This window comes from Sciurus vulgaris, assembly GCF_902686455.1.
Source record: "Sciurus vulgaris genome assembly, chromosome: 12".
Taxonomy (NCBI): Eukaryota; Metazoa; Chordata; class Mammalia; order Rodentia; family Sciuridae; genus Sciurus; species Sciurus vulgaris.
Window position 1 is genome coordinate 100,186,232 of NC_136473.1, and position 26,353 is coordinate 100,212,584.

The 26,353-nt window shown below is 45.5% G+C and overlaps 1 protein-coding gene across 4 annotated transcripts in view; it reads right to left on the bottom strand.

Moving 5' to 3' along the window:
* CACNA1E (calcium voltage-gated channel subunit alpha1 E) overlaps nt 1-26,353 on the bottom strand; it is a 439,155-nt gene that overhangs the window by 17,734 nt on the left and 395,068 nt on the right. For 3 of the 4 annotated variants that reach the window (XM_079106943.1, XM_079106942.1, XM_079106941.1), the window contains 11 exons: nt 23,593-23,676; nt 22,749-22,874; nt 19,705-19,770; nt 15,581-15,672; nt 14,868-15,033; nt 10,375-10,502; nt 5,170-5,266; nt 3,043-3,148; nt 2,132-2,239; nt 1,469-1,569; nt 1,086-1,192 (listed from right to left, as the gene is read on the bottom strand). In XM_079106943.1, the coding sequence (XP_078963069.1) occupies nt 1,086-1,192; nt 1,469-1,569; nt 2,132-2,239; nt 3,043-3,148; nt 5,170-5,266; nt 10,375-10,502; nt 14,868-15,033; nt 15,581-15,672; nt 19,705-19,770; nt 22,749-22,874; nt 23,593-23,676 (1,181 nt within the window). Of the gene's footprint in view, nt 1-1,085; nt 1,193-1,468; nt 1,570-2,131; nt 2,240-3,042; nt 3,149-5,169; nt 5,267-7,249; nt 7,347-10,374; nt 10,503-14,867; nt 15,034-15,580; nt 15,673-19,704; nt 19,771-22,748; nt 22,875-23,592; nt 23,677-26,353 lie in introns of all 4 variants that reach the window. The other variant, XM_079106940.1, reaches the window with a different exon arrangement.

Genomic DNA, 26,353 nt, shown 5'->3' on the forward strand with positions numbered 1-26,353 from the left:
GTACCTTGCCATCTCATCATAGCAAATCGTTTATAAAAATAACCAAAGTCCTTGGTCATGACTGGTCTTTTTCTTCTAAATGTACTGGATTGTGACCTGTGAGTATACTTTTCAAAAACAGATCTCCAACACAACAGGATGAAAGAAACTAATGGTGTGAGCAATGCCAAATAGTGCTCCAACAGAGGCCTCATTCCCAAGTCCTGAATATCACTCTCAAGTCATGCAATTTATCCCAACCTCAAAAACTCATTTACATTGCCCAGAGGAACTCATGTTCTTGGGTGCCCACCCCATGCTTACTGATGATAGGAAGATAACGGCATGAGATATGTAGATCATTCATGACTAACAGCCAAATTGGAGCTAAGGCCTGTCACTCAGGAGAACTGGCATATTCCTTAGAGTTTTGTCTCAACTTCTATTTTTTTCTGATGCAAGATCCCTTTTGGTCACTAAAAGTTACATGTTAGAGTGGAAAGACTTCAGTCAGAAATAACAAATTTCAGTTTGTTTCCTACTAGTGATCCCATTTGGGCAACTTATTTAATCTCTTTTAGTTTCCATTTCTTTATTTGTAAAAATGGTAATATGAATTATCTATTTCCAGGGTACAGAAAGCTGCTGTAGTGAGAATCAAGTGAGGTTAGGCAGAGTCAGATTCAGGGGAAGAATTCAGTAGCTATTCTTTCTTTTCCCCTTTATATTCAGCCAATACTGGCACCTCTGAGGGGTTTATATCTTCTAGCAGGATACTAGATTCACTGGGAAGAAATAATTAAGAACTCAATAGAGGATGATGATTCTTCACAAGAGAACTAAGATGCCAGTACATTAGAACACAAGTGAAAACTCCCTTCTGTTGTCCCTTCACAGTGACCGCTGTCTCTGAAGCTCGTGGTGGCACCTAACAGGTACGTTTCTCTTACCCTTGTACAATAACCATTCTGGAGGCTCAGCCTCAGGACAAGAACCATTCATCTCCGTACGATTACTTGGGCACTTCTAGGCAATAAGTTCTTAGGCCTGCCCAATGGTGTGGGTGGCAGAATTCAAGCAGGTGTGGACCCTTTGGTTCTACTCACAGGCCTGACACGGGGTCCTGCTGAAGATAAGGCAAGGCTTTGGCATTAGCGATGATCTCCTGAGGCAGGGAGGATGGCTCCATGCGTTGGAACATGGGTGCATTTTTCTGTGTAAAATGAAAAAAAAAAAAAAAAAAAATTCCCATGACACTGTGGGGCCTGCTGGGACAGGAATACAAATGACATGAAAAACATAGGAGCATGATTGACACCTCGTTTGACTGTTGTAACCTGAGATCCACTGGGTTTCTAATTGCATGGCACTAGAAAGTTCTTGGACCCTAAGGCCTTACTGTACTCACAGGGCAGTATGCCCCAGTAATACACACCTCCTTGGGAGCCCATGGGACTCAAGGTCGACCCACCCAGTCATTGACCTTCACCTGTTCCTCCAGCTGCTGCCTCTGCTTCTTCACTTTACTCTGTTTATAGTAGTCCATGATCATCATTGCTGCATAGATTTTTCCCACGGTCAGGTCAGAGGCTACAAACAAACGTGGCATAGTGGTGAAAAAGGGGAAGAGGGGTGGGAGAAAGTGGGGACACCTCACCAGCTTTATCACCCTCTCTCTGAAGTAGGTTTATGCCCTCAGTCACTCATTCATCCAATGCTTATTGAGGCTCTGAGGATACAGAGTGAGTAGGTCCCCACATCTGTCCTCCAGGAGCTTACAAATCCACCCAATGAGGGTGACAGTGGCAATACCAACGACAAGCAATACATTTGTAAGCACCAACTCCTAGCATTCCAGATGTCCAGATCTAAGTAACAACATCCTTTTCCCAACTGATGGGGTTTGCTGAACAGCATGACATGGAAGGAATGGGCTAGACACCCAGTAAGTTTCATTCACAACCATGGTAGCTATCTTAAACTGCTTGCAATTAATAAATGATCAAAGGGACTTAAGTAGTGGAGAATTTAGTTTCCTAAAAACAAAAGAGCAGTCTTCCCTTATCTCCTTGATCATTCCAGGTTTCCCAAAAGATATGGCCTTGGCATGCTGGGCCACAAGTGGCAAGACCACTAGGAGGAGACCCCACACCTTTGGGCATGGGCACAAGCAGATCCAGCATCTTCTGGGACAGATGAGGCCAGATGGCCAGGGTCTCCTTCTGTAGCTCTGAGTCTAGCTGTTGCCTGTCTGCACCACCTAGAATAAGATAAATTATTAATAAATCGGAACCCACGCAGTTACCAAGGACTGAGGGAATGGTTGGGGGCAGGAGCTGAATCAGCATGGCACCTCATATTCCAAGAGGAAATCTTGGCACTTAGTGACAAGTCATTCTGCTGAGGAAGCAAAACATATCTTGGCTCCTGTTTTCAGTGACTCAGGCCTATCCCGCCACAGAGCTCTGAGGTCCTGAGATCAAAATCGACTTCCTCATTGATTCTGAAAGGATCTCAGGTACTCAATATAGCAGAGTACCTGAGCCCCAAGTAAACCTGCCCTGCCTCACTGGGCACACATCAGTCCTCCAGCAACACTAGCTCCATAATCCTAGTGACTTGATTTTAAACAGGATTTGATCAGGCAAGGCCAGGCAGCTGAAAATTAGCAATCAAGATGAGCAAAGTTCTGTCATGTCCTCCATAATGACACCTGTGACAAACTTCCAGGAATTTAGACAGAAAAAAAGATGTCACGTAGGGGAAAATAATGACAAAATTTATATGTCTAACATACAAATATTTCTAGAATGCCTACCACATATGCCAGACATTAAAGCTTGTATACTGTTAAAACTCAAAGGAGCCTTAAAGAAGATCAAACCATGTATTTTACCAAAGGAAATAAGTATCATGGTTTTTGAGTCTCGTAGGTGAAACCAGGACCCTGCTACTTAATTTCTGGGTCAATGAATTGCTGTGTCCTTGGCTGGCAAATCATATAGAGCCATCCTGTACCACCCTGTACAGCTTCCTTCACAATCCCTCCCTCCCTCTGCTGACCTTTGGCAATTTTAATGTCCAGAGCTGTCCGGATCAGAGCCATAAGTGTGGAGGTGAAGTGGACCGTCATGTCCTCAGCCACTGGCATATTCATCAGGACCAACCTCTGTGTGAAAGAAGAAGAAAAAAAAAAAAAAAAAAAACACCAGGCCAAAAAAAAATATTGAAAGACACCTTGGTGAGAAGGAAAGAAAAGTGCAGAGGTCAAATGCACAGACAAAAAAGAAGGGCAAGGATTCCCCAACCCTGTGCCAGTCTTACTCTCCCTTCTTCTCACCCAAGGCTCATTTGCTGCTTTAGACAGGGAAGGATGCCAAATTCCAAGGGACGGGGGTTCCCTGATCATTCCATGGAACTCCCTCAAGGGAGTCCTAAGAATGTCTTCCATTGGGAAGGGAAGTGATTTCTAGAAGAAGTGGCAGCTCTGGGGAAGGAGTCAGCTCTGGGAGGTGGCTCCATTCCCTTTCTTCAGGTTGCTCTGTATTTCCACTTATCCCATAAATACCCCCAGACTTAATGGAAAGATAGTGACAGGTTTTGGTTTGCTTATCTGACTTAGAAGATGCATCCTGGTGCCCCCTTTTTGAGTCTTTAAAAGATGAAATTTGCCAGCACATGATTGAACATGCATAAGTCCAACTTATCCAAAGGATGAGGTGGAGCAGGATGGACAGGGGTAAGTGCAAACAGGCTCCAGGGGAGGAAGATGGGGAGAGCAGGGGGGAAAGAATGAGAAGGGGGCACAGGCAGGAGCAGAGTGGGCAGGCCCTGTTCCCCTCGCCCAGAGGAAGGGATCCAACTGAAATGGCCAAATCCACTTTCCAGAGAGTATCTTGCTTTTAGAATTCTTGAACTTTCCTTCTAATTCCCTCTTCTTCTCTCACCAACCTTTGTCCCAGAAATTCAAAGAATAGGCCATATCCCACCACCACCACCTGGTACTTTGGGATATGGTCATCACGAACAAATTCAGATAATCAGTCCTTAAGCTGTAGATGAGCCATATGCTGGGTGGATGGAGGTCTCTAATGGGCACATTCCCATGAGATGCTCTCTGGAGCAATGCAATTTGGAGGTAGCAGAAGGACCTCTGGCAGAACCATCAGCCTGGCAGCGGGGAAGTATCTCTTAGAAAGGCAGGCTCTAGGGGAAGGCTCTCTCATACTCTGTTGGAACATCTTGCCTAGAGCAGTTCCACAGACGTCTTAGTGCGTAAGGGCAGTTTCTACTTTGGATCTGAATTCCAGCTCCCCCACTTCTGTCAGATTCCAGAGAAGTGGTAACATTACTGTGACATGTTTCTAAGTGAATGAAAAGAGCTCCAGGGTTCTGGGTCCATCTAAATGCCAAAGGGGAATTAAGAGTAATGATCACTAAAGGGTGAAGAAACATTCAGGCCCCCAAGTTATGGGCAACTTCAGGTAGGCCAGTCCCTGTATGGTTTTATTCCAATGAGCCCTCTAATGAGGCAGAGCTAAAGAGAAGACAACTTTCACCATCATGGCCCCTTCCCTTGAGTGTTTCCACGGGAATGGGGTGGTCAGGCTGAGGGGGAAGAAAGCTGCAGCCCTTTGTGGACCCTGGGTTGAAGACACATTCCTCTGCTGTCCTCACACCTAGAAGGAACCTGCCATGGTTCCTTCTTATGTCATCGGGGAAGAAATTTGTCGCCAGTTCTCCTCTCCCAAAGATCTCTTCTGGAACCGTGTTTAGAGGAATTTCTACATTATTTCCCTACTTGATCTGGGTGAAGAAGCTTTGTTTCTTACTAAGCTCCAATGGCTGTTTTGTTGTAGATTTCTTTCCCAAATACACTGTTTTCCTGGACACCACTCTGCCTCCTCTAACACTTACAGCTCCTCTCTAGTAACCCACTCGTGAGAAGTCACGCACTTGTAGAAACACAGAGTGACACCAAGAGCCCGTGGGGAACAGCTGCAAACCACTCTTGCCTCCTGACCTTGTCCTTCTGGGAACCTTCCTCACACTCCAGTCTCCTGGCTTCTTTTTTCCTTACTTCCCTCCTCCACCTCCCCAGCCCAGCTTCCTCCCATGTTCTGGCCTCCCCACAACTGGATCCCATCTCCTGTTGGTCTCTAGCCCAGAACAAAGGAAGGGGTGGTCTACCTTATATGCCACTTTGGAGGGACATCTCTTGCCGAGGCCTAGCGGTGGTGACATGAGAGTCAGCATTTCATACATCTCAGTGTAATGGATGCGGCCACTGCTCATGGGGGGTGTAAGTCAGGACGGGACAGGAGGGGGCAGGAGGGGTGGCAGGGAGAGGAGAGGAAGTGGGGAGGGGGATGCAGACAGGTAGGAGAGGAGAACAGGCATTCCCAGAGCGCCAGAACAAAACGATACGGAAAACGGGGGAAGAAAAACAAAATGGACAAAACAGGAAAAGAATAGGAGACCTGTTAATCAAGGCAAATCATACATGTGACTCCATCCTGGTGCGGATTTATATCACGCCCCACACAGACCCGGGAACACTGGTGGCAACCTCTGGTCCTGCTGACGCTGTCAGAAGGCACTGACGGACTCATTCCTTCCTCCTCAGGTAGCCTTTCCCTGACTGCCCTGCTCATCCTGTCTGCCCCCAGCGATGCAAACTGGTTTTCAATTCCCAGGGCTGTGTGTGCGGTATAAACCGGATAGACGGTGCTCCAGCCATGGGTGGGAACTTCTGGACCTGGCTGGGACAGGGCCACTGGCCTGGAAGTCAGGCCTCTCTCCTCCCGGAACCCACAGGCGGAACATCGTGTATCCCCCCTCTGTGGTGTGTGTGCGGCAGGAGGCGGTGGCTTGCGCTGAGTGGTGGGCTGCTCAGAGTCGGCCTGTTGCTTCCACCTGGCTCTGTGGACAAGAGGGCTCTTTACTCCCCAGCATGCACCGGGTTGACGGCATGCTGGGGACGGAAGAAACCAAACCAGGAGGAGGAAGAGCACCTGCATGCCATGCTGCCCTCCCAGCTCTCCCACATGCGCTGCAGGTTTCACCAGGGCGGAGTTTAAAGAGTCTCAGGCAGAGGCAGCTGTCCAGCCTCCCGAGCACTGAACCCCTGTGTCACCATCCCAAGCCAGCTCCAGCCACAGCCCAGGCAGGCATCCTTCCCGGGCCTGGGCCTCTTCTAGCTGCCTGGGCAGTCTTCTGCCCGAGGGAGCCCACACGTCCCTCCTGCAGCACCAGGAGAGGGTTCCTCGTCTAGCACCTTGGCTTTGGACGGGCGGGGGCCTGTAGAACCACTGGGACGAAGGGGTCCCAGGGTAAGGCAGTTTGAAAGGGAGGTCCTCTGTGCCCCCAAACAATGTCTCTGGTCTAAGCAACAGAAGTGATGTGGCATTGGTGACAGCGCCCTCACAACTATATATGCCAGGTGGCCCTTCATCTTCTACAGAGCCCTCCAAGATTCGCTGAGCTATTAAACTCTCCAATATACCCCCAAGTCTACACCTCTTTTGCCTCCTCTCACCTGCTGCCCTAATTCTTCATTAGTTCTCACCTCCTTTCTGTCTTCTAGCTTCTCCCCACCTCAGTACTGGGAATTGAATCCAGGGGCACTACCACTGACCTACATTCCCACCCCTTTCTTATTCCGAGGCAGGGTCTTGCTAAGTTGTATAGGCTGGCCCTGAACTTGTGACTGTCCTGTCTCAGCCTCTGAATTGCTGGGATTGCAGGTGGGCATCACCATGCCGGGCCTGTCCTACAGCTTTTATAGTCACTTCTGGCCAAAGCACTCAGGACCTGGGAAGGTAGGCATTGGTAGGGATGGCCAGAATCACACTGATTCATTACACATGAGACAATGATGTGATTTAGCTAAAACAAGGCTTCTCTGTCTCTGGTGATAAAACTCCTTGCTAGATTAAAAAGATTTCTGCATTTGCAGAGGGAGGGGGAGGCGCCTGTGGTTAAATGCAAAATAAGGTAGAGCAGATTGTGTGTGTGCATGAGAAGAAAAATGAGATATCAAATTGGCCCTCACACTAAGTCTTGAACTCATTTCTGCCTTCCCCGCCAAGTGTGCCCTTCTTCCTATGTAACAGCTGCTGGTTCTGGGAGGGTTGGGACCTCTTTAAACTCAAAGGAAAGCAACATGAAGGTTCTCTCATGTGGCGCGGTGGTGGTGGAGCAGAGGACAGAGAGGAGGGGTTAGATGTTGCATCCCACCACAGGTCATGGCTGGGGACTGGGAGCAAACCTTGCAAGCCACCCTGTAGGGGCAGTTCTCTCCCAGGCCCAGAGGCGGCGAGATCACCCGCACTAATTTGTACATATCCTTATACGGGATCCTGCCGCTGTAAAGGAAGCACAGGTGGGTTAATAGGATATTCAGAGAAGGGTGGAAAAGAAATGGCAGCCTTGCCCTGACGGGGCTGGCTGGAAGAAGTGAGTGCAGCTTCTTTTCTTGGGCCAGGCAAAACCAGACCAGAGAACAGTAGCACCAGAGAACCATCACCTTGCCAAATGGTAAAGCCCCAATTGCCTCAGGAAATCAGAGTTCATCCACTGCCAGAGCACCCTGAGATACCTATCTGGCCCCCATCTGGCCAGGTGTAGTCACAGCCCTGCCTCTAGCTAGGCTTCTAAGGACAACGTCTGCCAGGGAGCCTCTGCCTGCCATCCAGAGAGGAGGCCAGGCCACTGCCAAGCGGAATGCAGAACTGTTTGCTTTTCAGAAAATGCAGATTACAGTCAGTTACTCTGACCCCGCCTATCAGGGGCAGTGGGAAGTCAGCGTCTTTCTGCAAATTCCCCATTAGGCTAATTAGCAAGGAGCACAGTTGGCATGAGAGAATTTGCAAAGGGCCTTGATTCTCTTTGCGACAGATTCCCTTTGAAACAGATTTTTCCCGAGTTCAGCCTGGGCAAACTCTTCTCTACTTGGTGAGAGCCTTCTGGGATCCACATTCTGAAAGCTCCCTGGGAGGAAGCCCTGGATACTCTTTCCCCAGCTCCATTCCTGCCACTCAGAATCCAGACTGAATCCAGCCAGAATTCCAGCAACAAGGTGACTTCTCTTACCAAGCCCTTCTTCTGTGAAACTTCTGATTTCCTGTGGAAGGGACAGAATTAACAACTACCTAATTTTCAGTGGCTAAAGCATCTACCCTCTCAGGGGCCAGAACAAGAAAGGTATGGCCCGGGATCTGCAGTTCTGGACACAACCTGGAACTGACCAGCGTCCCACTGGAGACTATAAATATGGTATCTCCACCTCTGAACATCCAGTCCATACAGGCAGCCATGTGGAGATGAGCTCTGTGTCCTGGCTTCGTTGTGCCTTCTTGATCTGGGTGTCCAACCCTCCTGTTCTTCCAGAGAGCAGTTCATCCGTACCTCCATGTGGCTCACCTCTTGAGGGGAGGTCATTTGACCTTGTGGTCTTTTATTTGGCTTCTTAGTGAGTTGGGAAGTTGGTGGGTTGCTAGTAGCAACAGGCTGATGTCCTTTGCCACCTGTACTGGTCTTACCTTTTGAAGACGTTTGTTCACTGTAATTTTGCTACTCCCCTCCAATTTCATAGAGAAAGCCAAGGAAACTAACCAAAGCAAGGTACTCTGTGACTTTCAAAACAGAAGAGGATCTCCCTTGTCTTTTTGCTTAGTTCACACTCTGAGCCTTACGACTAGTCACGGCACTGTCTCTTCCCAGCAGCTGGAACCAACAAGGACGAGTGTGTGCAATACACAAGGCATTTGGATCCTGAGATAATAAAGCACAGGAAGGTGGGGTTTCTGGGAGCCCAGGACGTCCGAGTGAGGCTGGATGAGCAATGAACTCCTTTGTGAGCAGGTGGTTGCTCTCTACTCTGGTAAGTGACCAACCACACTTTACAGAAGCTGGCCTTCCAACTTGCCTTTCCATATTGTCAGGTACGATAACAGTAGCACGCGTGATGTAATATCATCCTCACAACTATCCTTCAAGGAAGGTGGGTGACATCCCTGCTTGACAGTTGAGGCAGCTCAGAGCAATTTGGTGATGGGTCTAAGGCTGCAGAAGTAAAAGACGCAGGCCTAGCTGTGTTCTATCCCCCCGCCCCCACATTGTCCTGTGTTTTCTGAGAGCTGTATCCTGGAATGTGAGCCCAGAAAGGAAAAGCTGTCACTCAGCCATTGTAGCAGAAGTGAATTTAGATAAATCTGTGCCCTGAGTCTTTAATAATTAGAGGGGAAGAGAAATTCCAATTCACCCATTCAGTCTCCAAACCAGTAACCCAAGTTCAATAACCTCCCAGGAGGACATACTTAGGGATGAGTCTTAGACTATAAAGGAAGTTCCAGGTGGAAGCAACATGGTCCATTCCTGTGAAGGACAATGTCTCCTGTAGTATTTTCAGAGGGGGACCAGAATGGATAGAATGGTAAGTTATGACCCAGAAGCTAAGATGATCTGGGTCAGAAAAGTTCATAGAAATGTCATCCTGTCCTCAACCATGAGGGGCAAAAGGTTACCTTTGCACTCTGAAGCAGGGGTTGGCAAACTCATTTGACAGTAAAATTTTGACAATGTTTTTAATATTAAATGTTTTTAAATTTGATGGCCATTTGTCACAACCACTCTACTCTCCCTTATAGTGTGAAAGCAGTCATAGACAATACGTATGTGTATGGAGTAGCTGTGCTCTAATAAAACTTTATTTGCAAAAACAAACAGTGGGCCAAACTTAGCCCATGGGCAGTAGTTGGCTAACCCCTGCTCTAAAGCCCAGAAGGAGTAACAACACCTCAGAACTACCATCACTTCTCACTACAGTGAGAGAAATTAAAAAAAAAAAGTTATCTCTGCCAATTCCTGCCATTTAATTCAGTTCCATATAATTAAAATCCCACAAGTGCTCAAGAGAACAGTTGGAAGAACAACTTGTTTGGTTTTCAACATACAATTTCAGAGTTTTATCCAACTGTATCTGTTGGGAGGGGTGAGGGAGATCAGCGTTACTGACCATGGTGACCAGATGTCTCTCTGGGTCAGAAAATCCTTATTGAACCCTTTAATGACTCAAAGGAGTCCACTAACATTGGCAGAAAGAGAAGCAAGATTACTGGAGGCTCCTCTGGGAGTGGACCCAAACAACCTATGTGAGGACTATGAGGAGATTGGCAAAGAAAGAGTCAAGCCTGTCACAGAAGGAAGGCAGGTCAGAAGCACAAGGTAAGCCTCTGAGGACTAGCCCAATGCCAGGCCCTCTTCCCAGTCCACCAACAAGAGGAGCCTCCTCTCCTTCTGTAATAGGCAAGCATTTGAGAGGTTCTGACGCCAACCTCTTCCCTGAGAACTCCAGAGGCCCTGGATCTCTGGGTGGCCTAGAGGCCTACGCACCATGCTGCTCTGTCATATTCTGCCCAGACGCGGACAAACTCGTCCAAGTGGTGAGGCCCCAGGATGGAGGAATCCCGAGTCAGGTACTCAAAGTTGTCCATGATGACGGCCACAAACAGGTTGAGCATCTGAAGGGCACGGGGGAGAAGAGAAGTTAGGAGCAACCTAAAGCAGAGGTCAGGAAACAGAAAAAGAAGCTTCGAGGCAAATACAAGACTTCAAAAGCTTGTAAGACTGAAGCTCCAAGTAAAGCATATTGATCTTGCTGAATGCAACACATTTTCATTATTCATACTGCACATTCATCATGTGAGCATTATGTTTTCATTTTTCTATGTCATTTCACATTTGCAAAATACTCCATCGTCACTTTTATTATCTGTTCAATTTATTTAATTGTTCTTGTGGCAGCAGAACAGAGGCAGCAGCTTCAACATTCTTGAAGTCTAGAGAAAGTCAAGGCCAGATACCAATCCTTCCCTCTCCAGCCTCCCATTCCACCTCTTGCTCCACGGAAAGGACCCCAAAAGAGAACTGGCGAGAGGCCTCAGAGCTGAGGGAGAGGCCTACTGCTTGAGGATGGGAAGCGCATCCTGGATGGGCAGCAGTTTCCAGGACCCTGTTCTCTCACCTGTCTGAGATATTCCCAGGCCCAGAACACTGCTTGAAGCACAGAAGGCTTTCGCTAGACAGCATCACTTGAATATTCTTGCAGACTTATGTAGTATATAGAAGAGACAGTGATGTATTGGAAACATAAAAGTGTCACAAATTGCAAGAGCCACAAAAGAAGTACATACAAATGACAGTGGGGACAGAAAGGAGAACAAAGGCAATTTCTCCTGGCTCAAGAGATTCTTGAACTGAGTCCTGTTAGATTAGGCCCTACTTACCAGAGAGACACAGGCCTGTAAGACAGTATCTAAGGTAGGGAGACAGCATGAGGGAAGAGAGTAGAGGTAAACAGGGACAGGGACCCTCCAGGGGTCTATAAGGAAGGCAGAGTAGTAGGACCAATGACTGAGTCGCAGAAGTATCTCATCCACCACATTGGAGAGTCTAAACCAGAGGGGTGACCTGGCTGATAGCATGATTATAGGCCTTGCTCTTCAGCTCCACAGACATAGAACCCAGCGGTTATACAAACGAGCATGGCTGTGTTCCAAGAAGGCTTTGTTTATGGACACTGAAATTTGAATTTCATATAATTTCAATATGTCATGAAACAGCATTTATCTTTTGTTTTGTTTCTCCCCCAATTCTAAAGAAAATAAAAACTTTGTTAGCTTACAGGCCATACAAAAATGGGTGGAAAATCAGATTTGACCCCTGGGCTGTAGTTTGCAGAACTGTGGTCTAGGCTGTTATGCAAGCGACCAGAGCCACGAAAGGGGTGTATGCAGAGGAGAGACCGAGGGACGTGCACATTCAGAAAGAACCCTTGGTAACTGTGCAGGGGTGGGCAGGAGACAGGGCCTGGCAGTACGCGTGAACCAAGCCAGAGGCCAGGAAAAGAGCAAAGACAGGATTAGAGAGTTAATGAAGTTGGACTCCACAGTACTTGATGACCACAGCACTGTGGTTTGCTTGTGGGGTGCCCAGCACCTACTGACTATATTTCTGGTATAGGTTCCTGCCTATTCCCAGTTAGTGTGGTTCAATGGGGCACCATGCTATGACCCAGTCATTGAGTCCCAATTCCTAGGGCCAAAGTGATTGGCGATCCAGTCAAAGCCAGTAAAAGGGTAAAAGGCTAGCAGGTAAGAATATGAGGTCTAGCGCTGCAGATGCAGCCATCAAGGAACCACAAGATGGGGTGTTTGAGAAACAAGTTGAGGAAGACACCTATGAATAGAAAAAGTTCATCCTGGTGATGTCATCTGAGCCCCACATCAGGCCTGTAAAAACCCATTTTGCTTTGGCTGGTTTAGCTGTGCTTTCTGTTATTTGTGATTCTCTGATAGAGACCAACTAGCTGGCAGGGATGAGAAAACGGGAGTTTCTCAGGTGGATTCCCAGTTTAAATGGCTGGGTGCAGGAAGGTGCCAGATATGCAGACAGGGTGTACAGGATAAGGAGAAAGTCTCCAGGAAGGACATGGTTGGAGTCCCCTCTGCAACTTGGAGAGAGTGTGTTCCAAACTAGCCAGTCTCCACCAACACTCCTTTGCTACCTCAAACAGAAATGAACGGCTGGAGGTCTGCTTGTCTTCTCTTACCATAAGGGTGAGGGACATTCCCAAGGGGTGTCGCAGGCATGAGTGGGTCCTAACAGCTCTGTAGAGCCACCATAACCAGCCCATCCCGCTTCCTCCAGATTTCACTCAACATCCCTCCTGGTTTGGCTGCTGCTATTTGGAGATTTCTGTCTCATGGAGCTAAACTTAATCCAAACATGGGCCTTTGTTTCTGTCACTGAGGTTGGAGCCATTGTGAATTTATTCAGCCACTGCCTGGATTATATCATGTATGCACAGATTTCTTTTGTGCTCCTTGCAGAGTACCTATTGTTACTGTTGACAAAAACATTCACATTGTTGTTTCCTCACATCTGTACAGTCCTCAAGAGTGTGCTGGGTGCAGTCACACCTAGTGTTTTCATGTTCGCACTCACCCTGCTGAGGCAGGTTTAGTTACCATGGGCCCTTCAGGGAAACAAGTGCTTTGATCCACATTCGTGTTCTGACCCCCCCGTACGATGCCTGACTGTGCATCAGGCCAGGGCATTAGGCAATCTCTGTAGAGTGGTCTGAGCCGAGAAGCTGAGTGACTTGCCCAAGGTCACAAAGTCAGTCTCATGGACAGCAGAGATTTGAAAGCAGGTCATCTCATACTGAATATAGCCTCATTAAAATAACATTAATGTGAATTATGCAGCACCCTCTATCCCGAAACTCTGAAAGTACCTTTATAGCCTCTAATTAATTTTCCAGTTATATCTTTGGTTTCTTTTAAATATTTATTATTAAACACTTAAACCATGTAAGATAAAACTGGGATGTCTGCACGCCCTTCTTTCTGCTCCATTTCACCCCTACCAACGCACTCCCGCCTGGTAATCTGGTTTTCCTCTTTGACTGTAGGTAACCAAGGAACTAAACCTTGATGACAGTTCAGTGCTGAGCACAGTGCCAGCCTGTTAACAAGTCACTTGATAAAAATGTGCTGAGGGTGTGAAAAAATAAACTTAAAACTCCAATTAATACCATCATTCTGTTTTCTTTCAGTTATTTTCCTTATACATTATGCCTCCAGATTTATAAACAGGATGCAGCCTTGTTCTTTTTCTATTGCAAGATGTTTCACACCCGGGAGAAGGAAGTGTATTAAAACACATGTATCAGTTTGCTGTGTGTATATCATCATCACCTGGACATTTTTTCTCTCCCGTTTTAAAGATGCTATGAAAGGGATGGTGTCTTGGCCAAGGTTAATATAGCAATGAAGCCAAGACCACAGAGGGGCTCTCCAAGGCTGCAGCTGGTTCACTCCCAGCACCATGAACCTGTGGTCTGCTCTTCAGTCTGCCTGCAAGCCCCTCTCACTCACTGGAGAGTGGGCTGTCAAGAAGCCACTGCCCCTTGTGATCGCCGTGAAGAGGGGAAATGCCTGGACACGAGGCCATTCACTTGCCTTTTGATGCAAGGCCATGGAACTGACTACTTCTCCGCAGTAACACTATTTTGGTCTTGGAGTTTTTGTTCTGCCAGTGGCATTAGCAACAAAGCTGAGCTGAGGCAGGTCAGAGTGACCAGAAACTCCACGGTGACCCTTTAACTGATCTGGTAGCACCTTACACATTTACTGTTTACCTCTGCTTGTCTGATGTACGAGGTAGAGATTTCTGGATGCCTGGGATTCACATTTTCTTCAAAAGAAAGGAGAGAGACAGCAGCACTAGGACTCCAGACACTTCGCAAGTGGGTATGCTCCATGTGTATTACTCAGTATCTGTGAGCACACGGAGAACCCCATCCTTGCACACCACCAAGCTGGCCAGTTGCCATCCAATCTGACCATACACATCAAGAGAGAACCACATCTGCTATCTTGAACATTATCATCACTCTGCTCTCATTAATCCTGTCATCTTCTATTTCCAAGGTGCCTTTTCTCAAATAGTCTGAAACTCCAAGAGAGGCAAGATGCTCCTGGCCCTAGTCATAAGATACCTGAGGTACAACAGAGAACAGATTTGCTCTGGTCACCACCGAGTTGACATAGTCCAGAGTAGCTGGTGCCTCCTCCTCCCTGCTCACAACAACCAGCGGAAGATACCCACTCAAAGCCTGAGGAGCATCCTGACCTCCAGGAGTCCTCTGGAGGAGGACCCGTCCCTTCACATGGGCTGGAGTCTGGAGAACGCACGTGAGGCTGAGGGAAGGAAGAAGGCAGGGAGAGAAGAGGAAGGCTCCGGGAGGAGTGCGCTGTGCTCCAATGGGCTGGGGCAGGGGGCACAGGCCACACCCCAAGCCAGAACACAACATTGCTCACCAAGAAGGAGCAGAAGAAGATGAAGGAGACAAAGTACACGTAGGCCAGGTCGGTGCCACAGCGCTCATTCTCGTTCTGCCCGGACGGGGCGGTGGTGTCGGGCTCGCAGCCTTTCTCGCCAAGGCAGGACAGCATAATCTCCTGCCAGGCCTCACCTGTGGCGCTCCTGAGCCAGAGACAGCGTGGTTAGGAGGAGCCAGTCTGCAAGTCCTGCTCGGGCCTTTTTCCCATTCCACCCGTCCTTTCTCCTGCAATAGGCCCCAGGGGCTCCCTTCTGACCCACGTGACCCTTCTAGAGCTTTCCATGCAGATGTGAAAATGCCAATGCCTCTCTCCTGGGTTCTGCACCCCACCCACTGCTTTTCCGTCTGCTGAGGAGTCTCTGCTGACAGTGGGGACAGTGGTGGGACTAAATAAACCCAGCCATCTAAGGTATCAGCTTTTAAATGGAGTTGGCCTGCCACAAACTGTCCTCGTCTGCCCTTCCCAAGCCCCTGGAGGACATGTTCAAGTTGAAATGTGCAATTTAGCTAATGAGTCAGAGTCACTGATGGACCTCATTTCATCATGGGGCAGTTTGGCAAAGGCACTGTCCCCTGCCCCCTTCCACACATCCTGACAGGAGCAGAAGGAGCAGGATAAAGGGAAATGGGCGGTGGATCAACAGCTCCCAACTTTCCTTCCATCAAGAGGGTTACAGCTAGAACCGGTACCTGAAAAGTAGCATGAGGGACCCAAAGAAACTTCGGAAGTTGTTGTGCCGATTGATGTGACTCTCTTCATCTAATTTTATGTTTCCAAATACCTTGGGGAGAAAGAAAAATAACAAAGCAATGAGCATCACTGAACTGCGTGTCCGGCACATGCCATCAGATGCACCTGCAGGGCTGCGAAGCTTCTTGTTCGACTTCCTCATGGCCTCTCCCTGAAGAAGAGCTGGTGACACTATGCTTTTAGCCCAGTATGGGGGACTAATCATCTTCCCCAGGGGACTAATACAAGAAAAGCCCAGGCATAGCAGAGGACACAGTTTTGTAGCTAAAAGATCATTGTGCCTGTATGCAGTTCCTCCCACACCTAATTTGGTCTTTTTATTCCCTTGGTACCTGTCACCACGGTGCTCAAGCAGTCTGTCAAAGACTTTACCCCCCAACAGGAGAACAGGGAAGGTCACCCTTTCTTTCTCTCTCGGTTCATGACGGTAATATTTATACTGGCCAAAAATAACATTTATGGTTTGGGCAGATGCTGCCCTGGAATTTGCAAGCAATTTAGATCAGAGAGGGACATCTCTGTCTGCCTTAGATATATTTCTATCCAGAGGGTCTAATCTCAGAAGGTTGATATTTCAGTAACCTAAGTCCATGAGAATGGGACACACACATATCCATATGCATATACACAGCATCCTACAGAGACCCAAATTCCATCCCAAAGTGACCATTTATGCAAAAGCTGAAACAAAGTTCAGACAATGGGACGAAGAACATCAGGACAACTGGACACTTAGAAAAGGAAAATGGAAACTATGACTAGATCTAGTTCTAGAAGAAGGTTTGTTAATCTGCTGCTGGACTGTGGTCACCATGAAAATCCATGTGCAAAGGGGCACCACCCAGAGATCTTTATCCACAGACGCAGCGCACCCTGGAGCAAGGTCAATCCCAGGCCTTCGCTGAGAAGGCTTGCGTACACACTGTCTTCCTCCACCACGTCTCGGATAACAGGATTTATTCTCACAAGTCAGTGTTGGTACAACTGAGGGCTTCCTGGGTCACTTTTTCCAGTCATCTGAGACAATTTTTAGCCTACATTTAGCATGCTTTAGTTTATCCAATGTCTGCTAAATGGAACACATTTTTCCCCTAACAGTTTTTAGAATGTGCAATTGAGGAACAATCTCTGCCCCCAGCTATTTTGCTCAAGTAACTCCCACTGACACCTGCTTTGGGAATTTGTTCTCAAAGCTGTTTTTCAAAACCCAAATACTACTTGTCTCAGGGAGAATGGAGGTGGCAAGCAAGGCAGCAGAGGGAACAATGGGAAGAGGCAAAGAAAGCAGGGGCCTTCAATGAGAAATAACTGCATTTTTAAAAGCTCCCACCCAAGTGATCAAATATAATTAGTTCTTGTCCCCTTCAAATCTCCTTTTCATCTTCTTGGTTCAGAATCCATGGTTTATCCTTGATCCATCAAATATACACAATTTACAGGACTCTGTTCTCGTAGAACCATCGTTAATTGTTTAATCAAATATTTATCCCATCAAGAATTGTTGAAAGGCACACTGCAGTTTTGCACATACTGTATGTACAACAGTCAAAGAAACCACAGCTATTTTGAACTTTTTCTAAGATGATTTTTAAGTAAAAAATGTATGCTTATTATAAAGGTGGTCTTTAAAATTTCTTTTAATTTGGTCTTTGCCACTAAGCCAAATCTCCTACATCAAAGGACCTGGAAGAGAAAAAAGGGTTGCTTCAGAAAATTTCATGAGTAGACCCCTAAATCCATTTACACTTGGAATCATAGAACTTGACAGGAACAGACACGTGAGGGGACCTGAGCAACTCCTCCACTGTATTGGTGAGAGATTCAGTGACTTGATCAAGTTCACCCAGCTGGTCAGTGGCAGAGCTGAGGCTGAAAACCTCACTTCTAACAATCTGTCACCCTGGGATCCTTCTCACATGCAGCTCACCACTCCTTCCTACCATCTTCAGATTCTTCTGTAAAGGTCTCTTCTTCTGAGAAGCCTTGGAAAGTCTGAAATAATGGTTCTTCTCATGGATACATCTGGTTGCCATTTATGTCTTTCTAAAAGCTCTCCCCCACCATTTTGTCTATTTGTGTGGACCCCTATTCGGTGGTGATTGTGTCTGATTCAGTCTTTCTAGTAACAAATGCAGATTTGTGCCTGGTGCTGGGTCTATGTCAGAGAACAGCAATGGTAACAGCCAATCAAAGGCAAGTCATGGTGGAAATGATACTCAAGTCTCTGGGCAACAAAAAGAGTGTTCTTATTTTTTTGGAAAGGGATCTAAGGGGAATGACACTGTAGTCTTATTGTAAGGACCACAATTTCATAAGAGTTTCTATCCCCACTAAAAGCTTAAATATAAAATAAAATAAAAGCTTAAAATAAAAGCTTATTTGCCTGGTGGGATGTAAGATGATATAGAGTTAAGAACATGGGATGTGGAGTAGACAGATTCCACTGTGGGTTTAAGTCTCAGTTCTTCCACTTTCTGAGAACTTGAACAAGCTGTAAGCTACTTAACCATCCTAACTATCAATGGAGGTAACTAACATTCACCTATGTTTTCACATCACTCCTGAATACATTAGTCAGTATTTGTGCTCTTTTGCTTCCCCCCTCCCTCTTTGCCTCTCTTTCTCTCTCTCTTGATATACATGTATGCATGTGTGTGTCCATTCATTTACCACTGTGTCTGGCACACTGAGGAACTCAAGGAAAGGTAAATAGCATCATCATCACCAGGATCAGTATCATCCATAGCAAGTCAGAATTGGACATGGTGTTACTTTAGCTACTGCTGCTTGAAGACAAAAAGGAGTAAGAGCTATTTTGAACGTAGATAAACAGAACTTGATTTAGTCGAGTTTCTTTTGGCTGGTCAAGAATATTGTGATTCTAGGATCAAATTTTGAGGAGTTTGGAGGAACCTAATAGAAGTTATCAAGTCAGTCTTAAGCTTCAGCAGGAATTCTATTTTGAACACTGCTGACATCATCACTAAATCCCCACTGAAATATCCTCAGCAAAGGAGAACTCACTACTTCTCAACCAAGTCTCAGTCTGCTGCTTGACATTTATGGAAACCAAACTCTACAGTAAAAGAGCTCAAAGAAAAAGAAAGAAGTGCAGCAAGAGAGAGAAGTACAAAGAAGAGATACTCTGGAAATGGTTACTGATGCAGCCAGCTTGAGAGACAGGACAGCAGCTCCAGGTGGCAGACACCGCTGAGAAGGCAGCTGGCAGTCCGAAGGCAGCCAGACTGCCTGGCTGTGGGAGGCTGGCAGCTGAAGTCCTTTGCTGGGGTTTGATCATGATCTCTACAAGCCAGAGAGCTAGCCCTTCTGAGATAAGCAAAAAGGCTGGGTATCCAATCAGGCCCATAGGATGTGCTGCTGGCTATTACATTGTAGTTCACAGACACCATTGCCTTTGAACGAGCTGTGGCCTCTTCTGCCTCAGCAGCCTCTAGTTACCTGTATAAATGCCCAGTGTGGGAATGTGAGCTACTTTTCAGGTTCTGCGACTGGGGAGGATGTGGTGAACCATGGGAACTGTCCAGCAAGTTGTATGGCCCTCTGAGATAGGAATCAGTCAGAATGTGGCCTTTGGGTCTCCCTAGGATAGACAGGCTACCAGGAACTCTGAGTTGTTCACAAAGGTGAGCCTTAAGGCACACATTAAAGCCAGTTAAGACTCAACTCAGATGCATTTGGTGTCACCACAGACAGGAGGAACAAACATCTAACTTTCTTTTGGGTGAAGTCTAAATATCAGAAATCCTGAGAAATGGATTATAAGGTACACCCCTCCTTAGTCTCCTTGGGGGATCCCTCTGGCTAAGAACAATAGCATCATCTTTGCTTTAATTCTGTTGTACCCCCAGACACCTAACTGCTTATTAAGTCAGCACCATGATCTGACAACCTCAGATGAAGGCCCCGAATAGACCATGGCCTCAGGAAATGCTCTGCAAGCAAGTGGTTCAAAGCATCCTCAATCCTGCACACTCGAGTTGCTGTCTCAGAGACCATCTAGGCAAGAACGGTCCCCCACCAGGGCCCTGATGCATCAGCTCACCTGCATTCCGATGATGGCATAAATGAAGAAAAGCATGGCAATCAAAAGGCAGACATAAGGCAGGGCCTAGAAGGGAACCAGAGGGGTGATGGTTAAAGAAAGGCGGCTTCCACACTCAACAATCTGCAGTCACTGGCAGTGTAGGAAACCTTACCCTGGGGCTAATCTAAACAGAGGACTCAGATTCCTTGAAGCTGTTGGTTTTGTGCAATACTTTAGATGACCATGTCCTCCAACAGAAATGTAAACAACTGGCCATAGGGAGTCTTGTAACTGACCTTCTTTAAAGAATATTCACTCATCTAGAAATGTAGCCCAACCTCCAAGGAGAGTTCAGAAGACTTTCTGGGCTCAGAATTCTTCTCAACTGGCATGCAGATTAATAATCTAAGCAATTGTGATGCAAACAACACAGCAAACATCTAACTCTGGCTTCCACATCCCTGTACTTCTCCTTCCCACTCCCACACCCAGTGTGGAACCCATAATGGATCATCTGGAAGCACAGTGACTGGGGTCTCACTTGTTGGTCTACTTCTAGAAGGTTCTTTCCTATTCTGATGAAACATCATTTATCAGTGCTTAAATCTCCTGATGTTTCATTATACTTCATGCAAAATTCCTCAAAGCCTGTTAAGTATTAGCCATGAATCCACATGATGTAATCCATATTGTATATGCTTATTTCCACTATGGGATGACAGCATTTCAGTGTTAGGGTGGAGAGCAGTGGAGGAGATACAGGGTAGAGCTGCGCTTAGTGACTGGGGGAGGGTGTAGTCACAGGCAGTATGAATGTGGAACCATGACAAGATGCCACTTCTAGGGTGATCTCCACACTGGCATGAAGTCCCTCTTCTTTACCATCCATTATGCTCCCTGGCAGATAGCACTACTGTGAGTCTCCACCCTGTCTTGAGTGTGTACACCAGGAGTCCCTGGAGATCTGCTAAAGGCTTTCAGACTGCTAGAGCAGAGCAGAGCTTATCAACAGAGCTAATGAAATGAGGAGCGCCATGAGACTATTTGCATCTTGAATAGAGGAGAAAATTAAAATGCAGCTGGAAGCTGGTGGAGAGTCCCCTCTCCAGTGAAGTGCAGACTCCCAAGATCTAAGGAAACCACGGGGTAGGGTTCCCAGGGACACTGGGAAAGCTGCCTCTGGGGCCGAGAGGAAGGAGGCTGGGTTTCTGGCCACCTGGAACACTGCTGCCTTCTATCTTTACTTCCTGTCCTTGTTCTACCTTCTCCACTGAACAGTCTCAAGTCCTAGTTCATCTCTCCCTACTCCCAGCTTTAGGGAGAAGACCAATGATTCCATCTGTTCTCCTTTTTTGTCACGCCAAAAATTCCAACGCAGAATAAGGGAGAAGCAGGAGGAACTTCTGAGGAGGGGACAGGTGGCGAGCTGGACAATGCTGCAGGCTGGGTGGGGAGGTCCAGGTGACACTGCTTGTTTTGTGCTGCTCTCTGCTTTGTATCTGCAAAGGTGAGCTTGGTTAACTTGACTTTTAAGAAATCGGCTTCTGTGTCCCAGAGCTGTTCAGAAAAGGAACATGCCTATCTATAACACTGTCACCTGGAGGCAGGTTCACCTGTTCTCTGTAGCATTCACAAGAATAAGCCACCATTTGGCCATTAATTTTTGACATCCCTTTCTTTAACCTCAATAGTGCAATATCACACAGTCTTGGTGACTGTGATAAAAATGACAGGATGACACATATTTCTTAAGAGACTCGCTAACAACTGAAGCTTGTTGGACAGTCCTCTGAAAGAACAGCTTTAAAAGCATCACTTAAGACTCAGATGGTAGATTCTTGCAAAGGTTTTAGGTCTCTCCTCTGTCATATGACTTTGGAAAAATAGTTTTCATTGAGATGAGGCCTCTGTGGGTTATCATTCCAAACACTCACTCTGGATAAGATAAAAATGTCAAGGTTGCACCTAGGAGCCTCAACATCCTTGCAATTGGTCTCACATCTCAGACCCCGAAGTCTTTGATGAAGAAGTAAACCAGTAATTATGATGTGGGGTGAGCTCCCTTTCTAAATGATGGCAGACCATGAATTAACTGGACTGTCCTCTTTAGTTTTTAAATTGAGATATATAATTAAAACAAGAAAGACAATTTGGTGAATTATCTCTCATTTTTGAATCACTTAATTTCATCAAATTTTAAACACATCAGTTAAAAGCTTTGTGTTTTGTTTTTTTTTTAGCATGAGAAAAGGCCATTTGAACAATACATAGCCTCTAAAACCTTAAAAACAACTCATTTATGGTTACTTGCTAGAACTCAAAATAAATGTTTGAAAAACTTTTTTTTTTTTTTTTTTTAACTGGAAGTTCCTGCCATTGAAGTGGGTCTTGGGTGTTGATTTTTAATTTACCTGTATTACACATACACTGATGTATGGCCCCACAAGACTGTGTGTGTAAAAGAATACCCTGTATTAACGTGCCCAGACATTCTTATTTGTAGGACACAGAGGTGACCATTAGGACACCACACATTCAGTGGCTCAGGAAATAGACACTGAGGACGACATGGAGGAACTGAGCATGAATCATCTCGCTAGGAGACACACTCATGGAATCCTCTGAAAAAACATTACGTGAAATAAAATCACTGTCAAGTCCCTGAAAATACAGAGGACATCTGATTACAGGTGGCTGGCTCTTTGCTTGGGTGGGATTGCTCAGGGCAATCTGGAATACCAAATATCAAAATAATTAAATACCTCTTTATGAAGAGGAGCTACTTTATAAAGCATGTACCCACCCAGCTTCTGCAGAGAGAGAGGAGGCCTGGATTACAAAGTCCAGGTGACTCTTTAAAGTAAAAGTCTACCCAATAGACATGAGCTATTCACTGTCCAGACAACCTGTGCTATTAACTAAGAAGTGCAATATTTATTAACGTCTCCAACTAACACCCATTTAACTAACTTCACCTTCCCAGAGGTAAAGGGACAAATGGAATGATGTTGGTGCCCAGTGCCATCTGGATCAGTCCTCAGAGAATACCTGGTGCCTCTTACCTTAAAGGACTGCACAAAAGTCCAAAGTAAAATACGAATGGTATAGCCCTGGCGCAGAAGCTTTATGAGGCGAGCAGCACGGAAGAGCTTCAGAAAGCTCATATTGAAGCCACTGGTGTTCACCAGCTGGTGGACCAAAAGGAAACATGCAATTAGTGACATTATGGTCATTTAGAAAAATCTAAGCACTAGTATTTGCGTATTTATTTCTCATTCAGACCACAAAATAGAACACAGTCTCTTTGTTAACCCCAACTGCAGCTGATGGGCCAGCCAGTGAGTCCATCTTTCTAAGCCTTCCCAGGCCTACCGTCTGCTCCCAGGTAGAAGGGCAAGGGAAATCACTCCCAGCCACGTGAGGCAAAATTGGTCTCCCTAGCCTCTACCAAGTGGTCTGAAGTCTGCACCAAGGTGCCAAAAGAGCACATCTCGTAATGCCTCCAGTATTCAAAGAGTTACAAGGACTTTTCCAAGTCTTCTTTAGAATGAGCAAATGTGGGGAACCAATTCAGGTCTAAGGATGTAGAGAGCAAAGACATTGTGCCTTTTTTGAGACTCTAGCAGAACACTGCATACCAGGTTTCTTCTGACATCCTCTGTTCCACTCACCCCACTAGGTGTCTGTTGTTCAAGTCAAGCAAGGAAAGCTTTCCATGAGGTCCTGCACCACTCCACAGTTTGCATTCCCTGGCTAATGTTCAAGGGTGAGGGAGTGAACGCCCAGCAATTAATGAGAGGGGAACACATTTTGTTTGGTGGGTTACAAATAGACTGAATGTGAAGAGGATTTTTTTAATGCTATTCTAGGCTGAGCTTAAAGACAAGGGTCTCATGAGTCATTCACCTTGCTGTCGGTCAGGATGATTTCTGTGATGCTGCCAATCACAGTGATGAAGTCAAAGATATTCCAGGTGTCTCGGAAATAGTTCTGCCAAGTGAATTCAGTCATAGGAACATTAGAGAAAGGGGAAAAAGTGAGGGAAAAAAGAAAAAAAAAAAAAAAAAAAAACCAAAAGGCATCTTTCATTATGTAATTTTGTCACTTGGAATTAAAACTTGTCAATTCATGCACAAGTTCATTCTAACTTTGGCTTCGGTTTCCTATTTCTAACCAGAAATTCTATTTCTCTTTTACTAATTTGGGAACTTCTCCTTTGGAAAGCAGTTCCATCACTATTTGAAGACCTTATTTTTGAAACTGTCACTAAAAAGCCTATGTGCAAAAAAATTATTTTTTAGTGAATATTTATTTATTTTTAAACTACTTAGGTATGATTCACAAATTCAAAGTGCCACATATTTAATGGGTACATCTTGGTGAGTTTGGAGATAATTATATGTATGAGACCATTTAAAAACCATCACACAACCATCACTTTCAAATTATCAATATTGTATCAAATAATCCAGTCCTGACTTTCATCAATCAAAAAAAAAAAAAAAAAAAGTCCTACATTGTAAGTGACTAAAGGTCACAGAGATGCCGAAAAAATCTCCTAACTCCATTGAGCCCTTTCAAACTAACAACTCATTAACAGTAAGATGAATAGACTTCCTCTTCCCCTCTTTTTCTGCTCTGTTACACTTTTGGAGGAGGTATGTCTATGTTAAAACAAAAACAAACAAGGAAGCAGTAATAAAATAAGCAGATTGAAGGAGATGGAGGAGATAGAAGAGATCTGGAAGATCCACCCACCAGACAACACGCCCCTTAATTAGACAGAGGGCTATGCGCCCATCCTGTTTAGCCCAAGTGAACAAAGGCCTTAGATCATATTACTTACGTTAGGGAACTTAGGTCTCCAAAAAGGTCATGCTTGAACCTGGGCAGCACCTCCCTTAAGAGATTCTCAGGGCACTGTAGATATGTCCCCTGTCCCAGCCTTACAACTGGCATCAGTAAATCCCTACTATATGTTCCAGGCCCTTGGAATTCTTTCAACTCATTTATTCTTCTCATGGATCCTATAAGTAGGTGGTGATAAATGTCCCATATCCATAAAGTACTGAGTGGAAGGGTTGGCAAGAGAAGTGAAGAAAGATGCAATAGAGAGAGGAAAGGAGCATGCAGAGTGCAGTTACGTTTAACAAGCATCCATGTATCTAAAGCAAAAAGGTAAAGGTAAGTAGCTCCTGCTATCTTCACTTTTTGGGTGAGAAACAGGCTGCTTTGATTCAAAAGGCACATGCACCTCCGGGGCATATAGAGAAACTGATGCACACAGCTTCACTGGGAAGCGTACTTTCCATTAGATTACTTAGGTCATGAGTGGTGGGGCAAACTCAGGTCTCTGAATTCCTCAATTTTCAGTGCTCTATGCCCCAACCTGGGTATACTTCCTAATTCTTGGCTCATACAGGATCAGAAGACTTGGGTTCTAGTTGAGGATGTTTTACAATAAAGAGCATATTATAGCATAAAATAGGAGAATGTAGTACAGTACTCCCCCAGATCTGTGGTTTCACTTTCCACTATTTCAGTTACCTGCAGTCCAAAACTATTAAGTGGGAAATTCCAGAAATAAATAATTCATAAGTTTTAAATTGCACAGCATTCCAAGTAGCATGATGAAATATTATACTGTCCTGCTGAACCCCAAGGACACCAATCATTCCCCTTTTTCCAGCGTATCCATGCTGTGTATGTTACCCACCAGTCACATAGTTGCTGTCTAGTTATCAGATCAACTACAGTGCGTATGTTCACTAATCCTTATTTAATAATGTCCCCAGAGCACAAAAGTAGTGATATTGGCAATCCAGATATGCCAATGAGACATTGTACAGTATTTCCTTTAAGTGAAAAGATGAAAGTTCTCAGCTTAATAGGAAAATAACACAGTACCATCATGTGCCACATAATGATATTTCTACTGATGACAGATACACTCATAATATTATATTGCCTAGCAATGTTGTAACCATCTTAGTTTGTAAGTACACTCTGATATTCACACATGCTCAGGTCACCTAATGATGTGTTTCTCAGAATGTATCCAGTCTTGCAGCCATGCATGGCTATACATACACAGTTTCAAGTTTATTTGCAGTTTCAAGCATTCACTAGGGATTTTGAAATGTGTCCCTGACAGATAAGAGGGGACCACTGTATAGACTAGTAGATTATTGTGAGCTCCGAAGTCAGACAGGCCCGCCTTAGCAAAGTATTCATCCTTTACTGGGCTCCAGCTCATCCACAAAAGAAAAAAATAATGCCAATCTAACATAGCTGTTTAGAAGGTAAAATAAATATTTAAAGCGATCAGTTACAAGGTATATCACTTCTCTCTCTCTCTTTTTCTTGTTCCCTTTCCTTTTTATTTCCACTCTGCTTTCCAATTCTTCTACCTTTTATAATGTAATCTTTAAAAATACAGTGAATTTTTTGAACTTTGATTTCCCAATTAAATCAACTGTAATAATAATGGCCATAAAGATAATGATGGCATCTGCCACATCCATTTCAGAGTCACTCAGATCTGATAAAATAGTATATTGGGGTATTCTGAAAACCCAGGGTACTATATTAATATAAAAGATTTACCAGGACTAGTGGTGCCGTTCACAATGTGAATGCCTCGAGACCACGAATGAGAACATAGGGT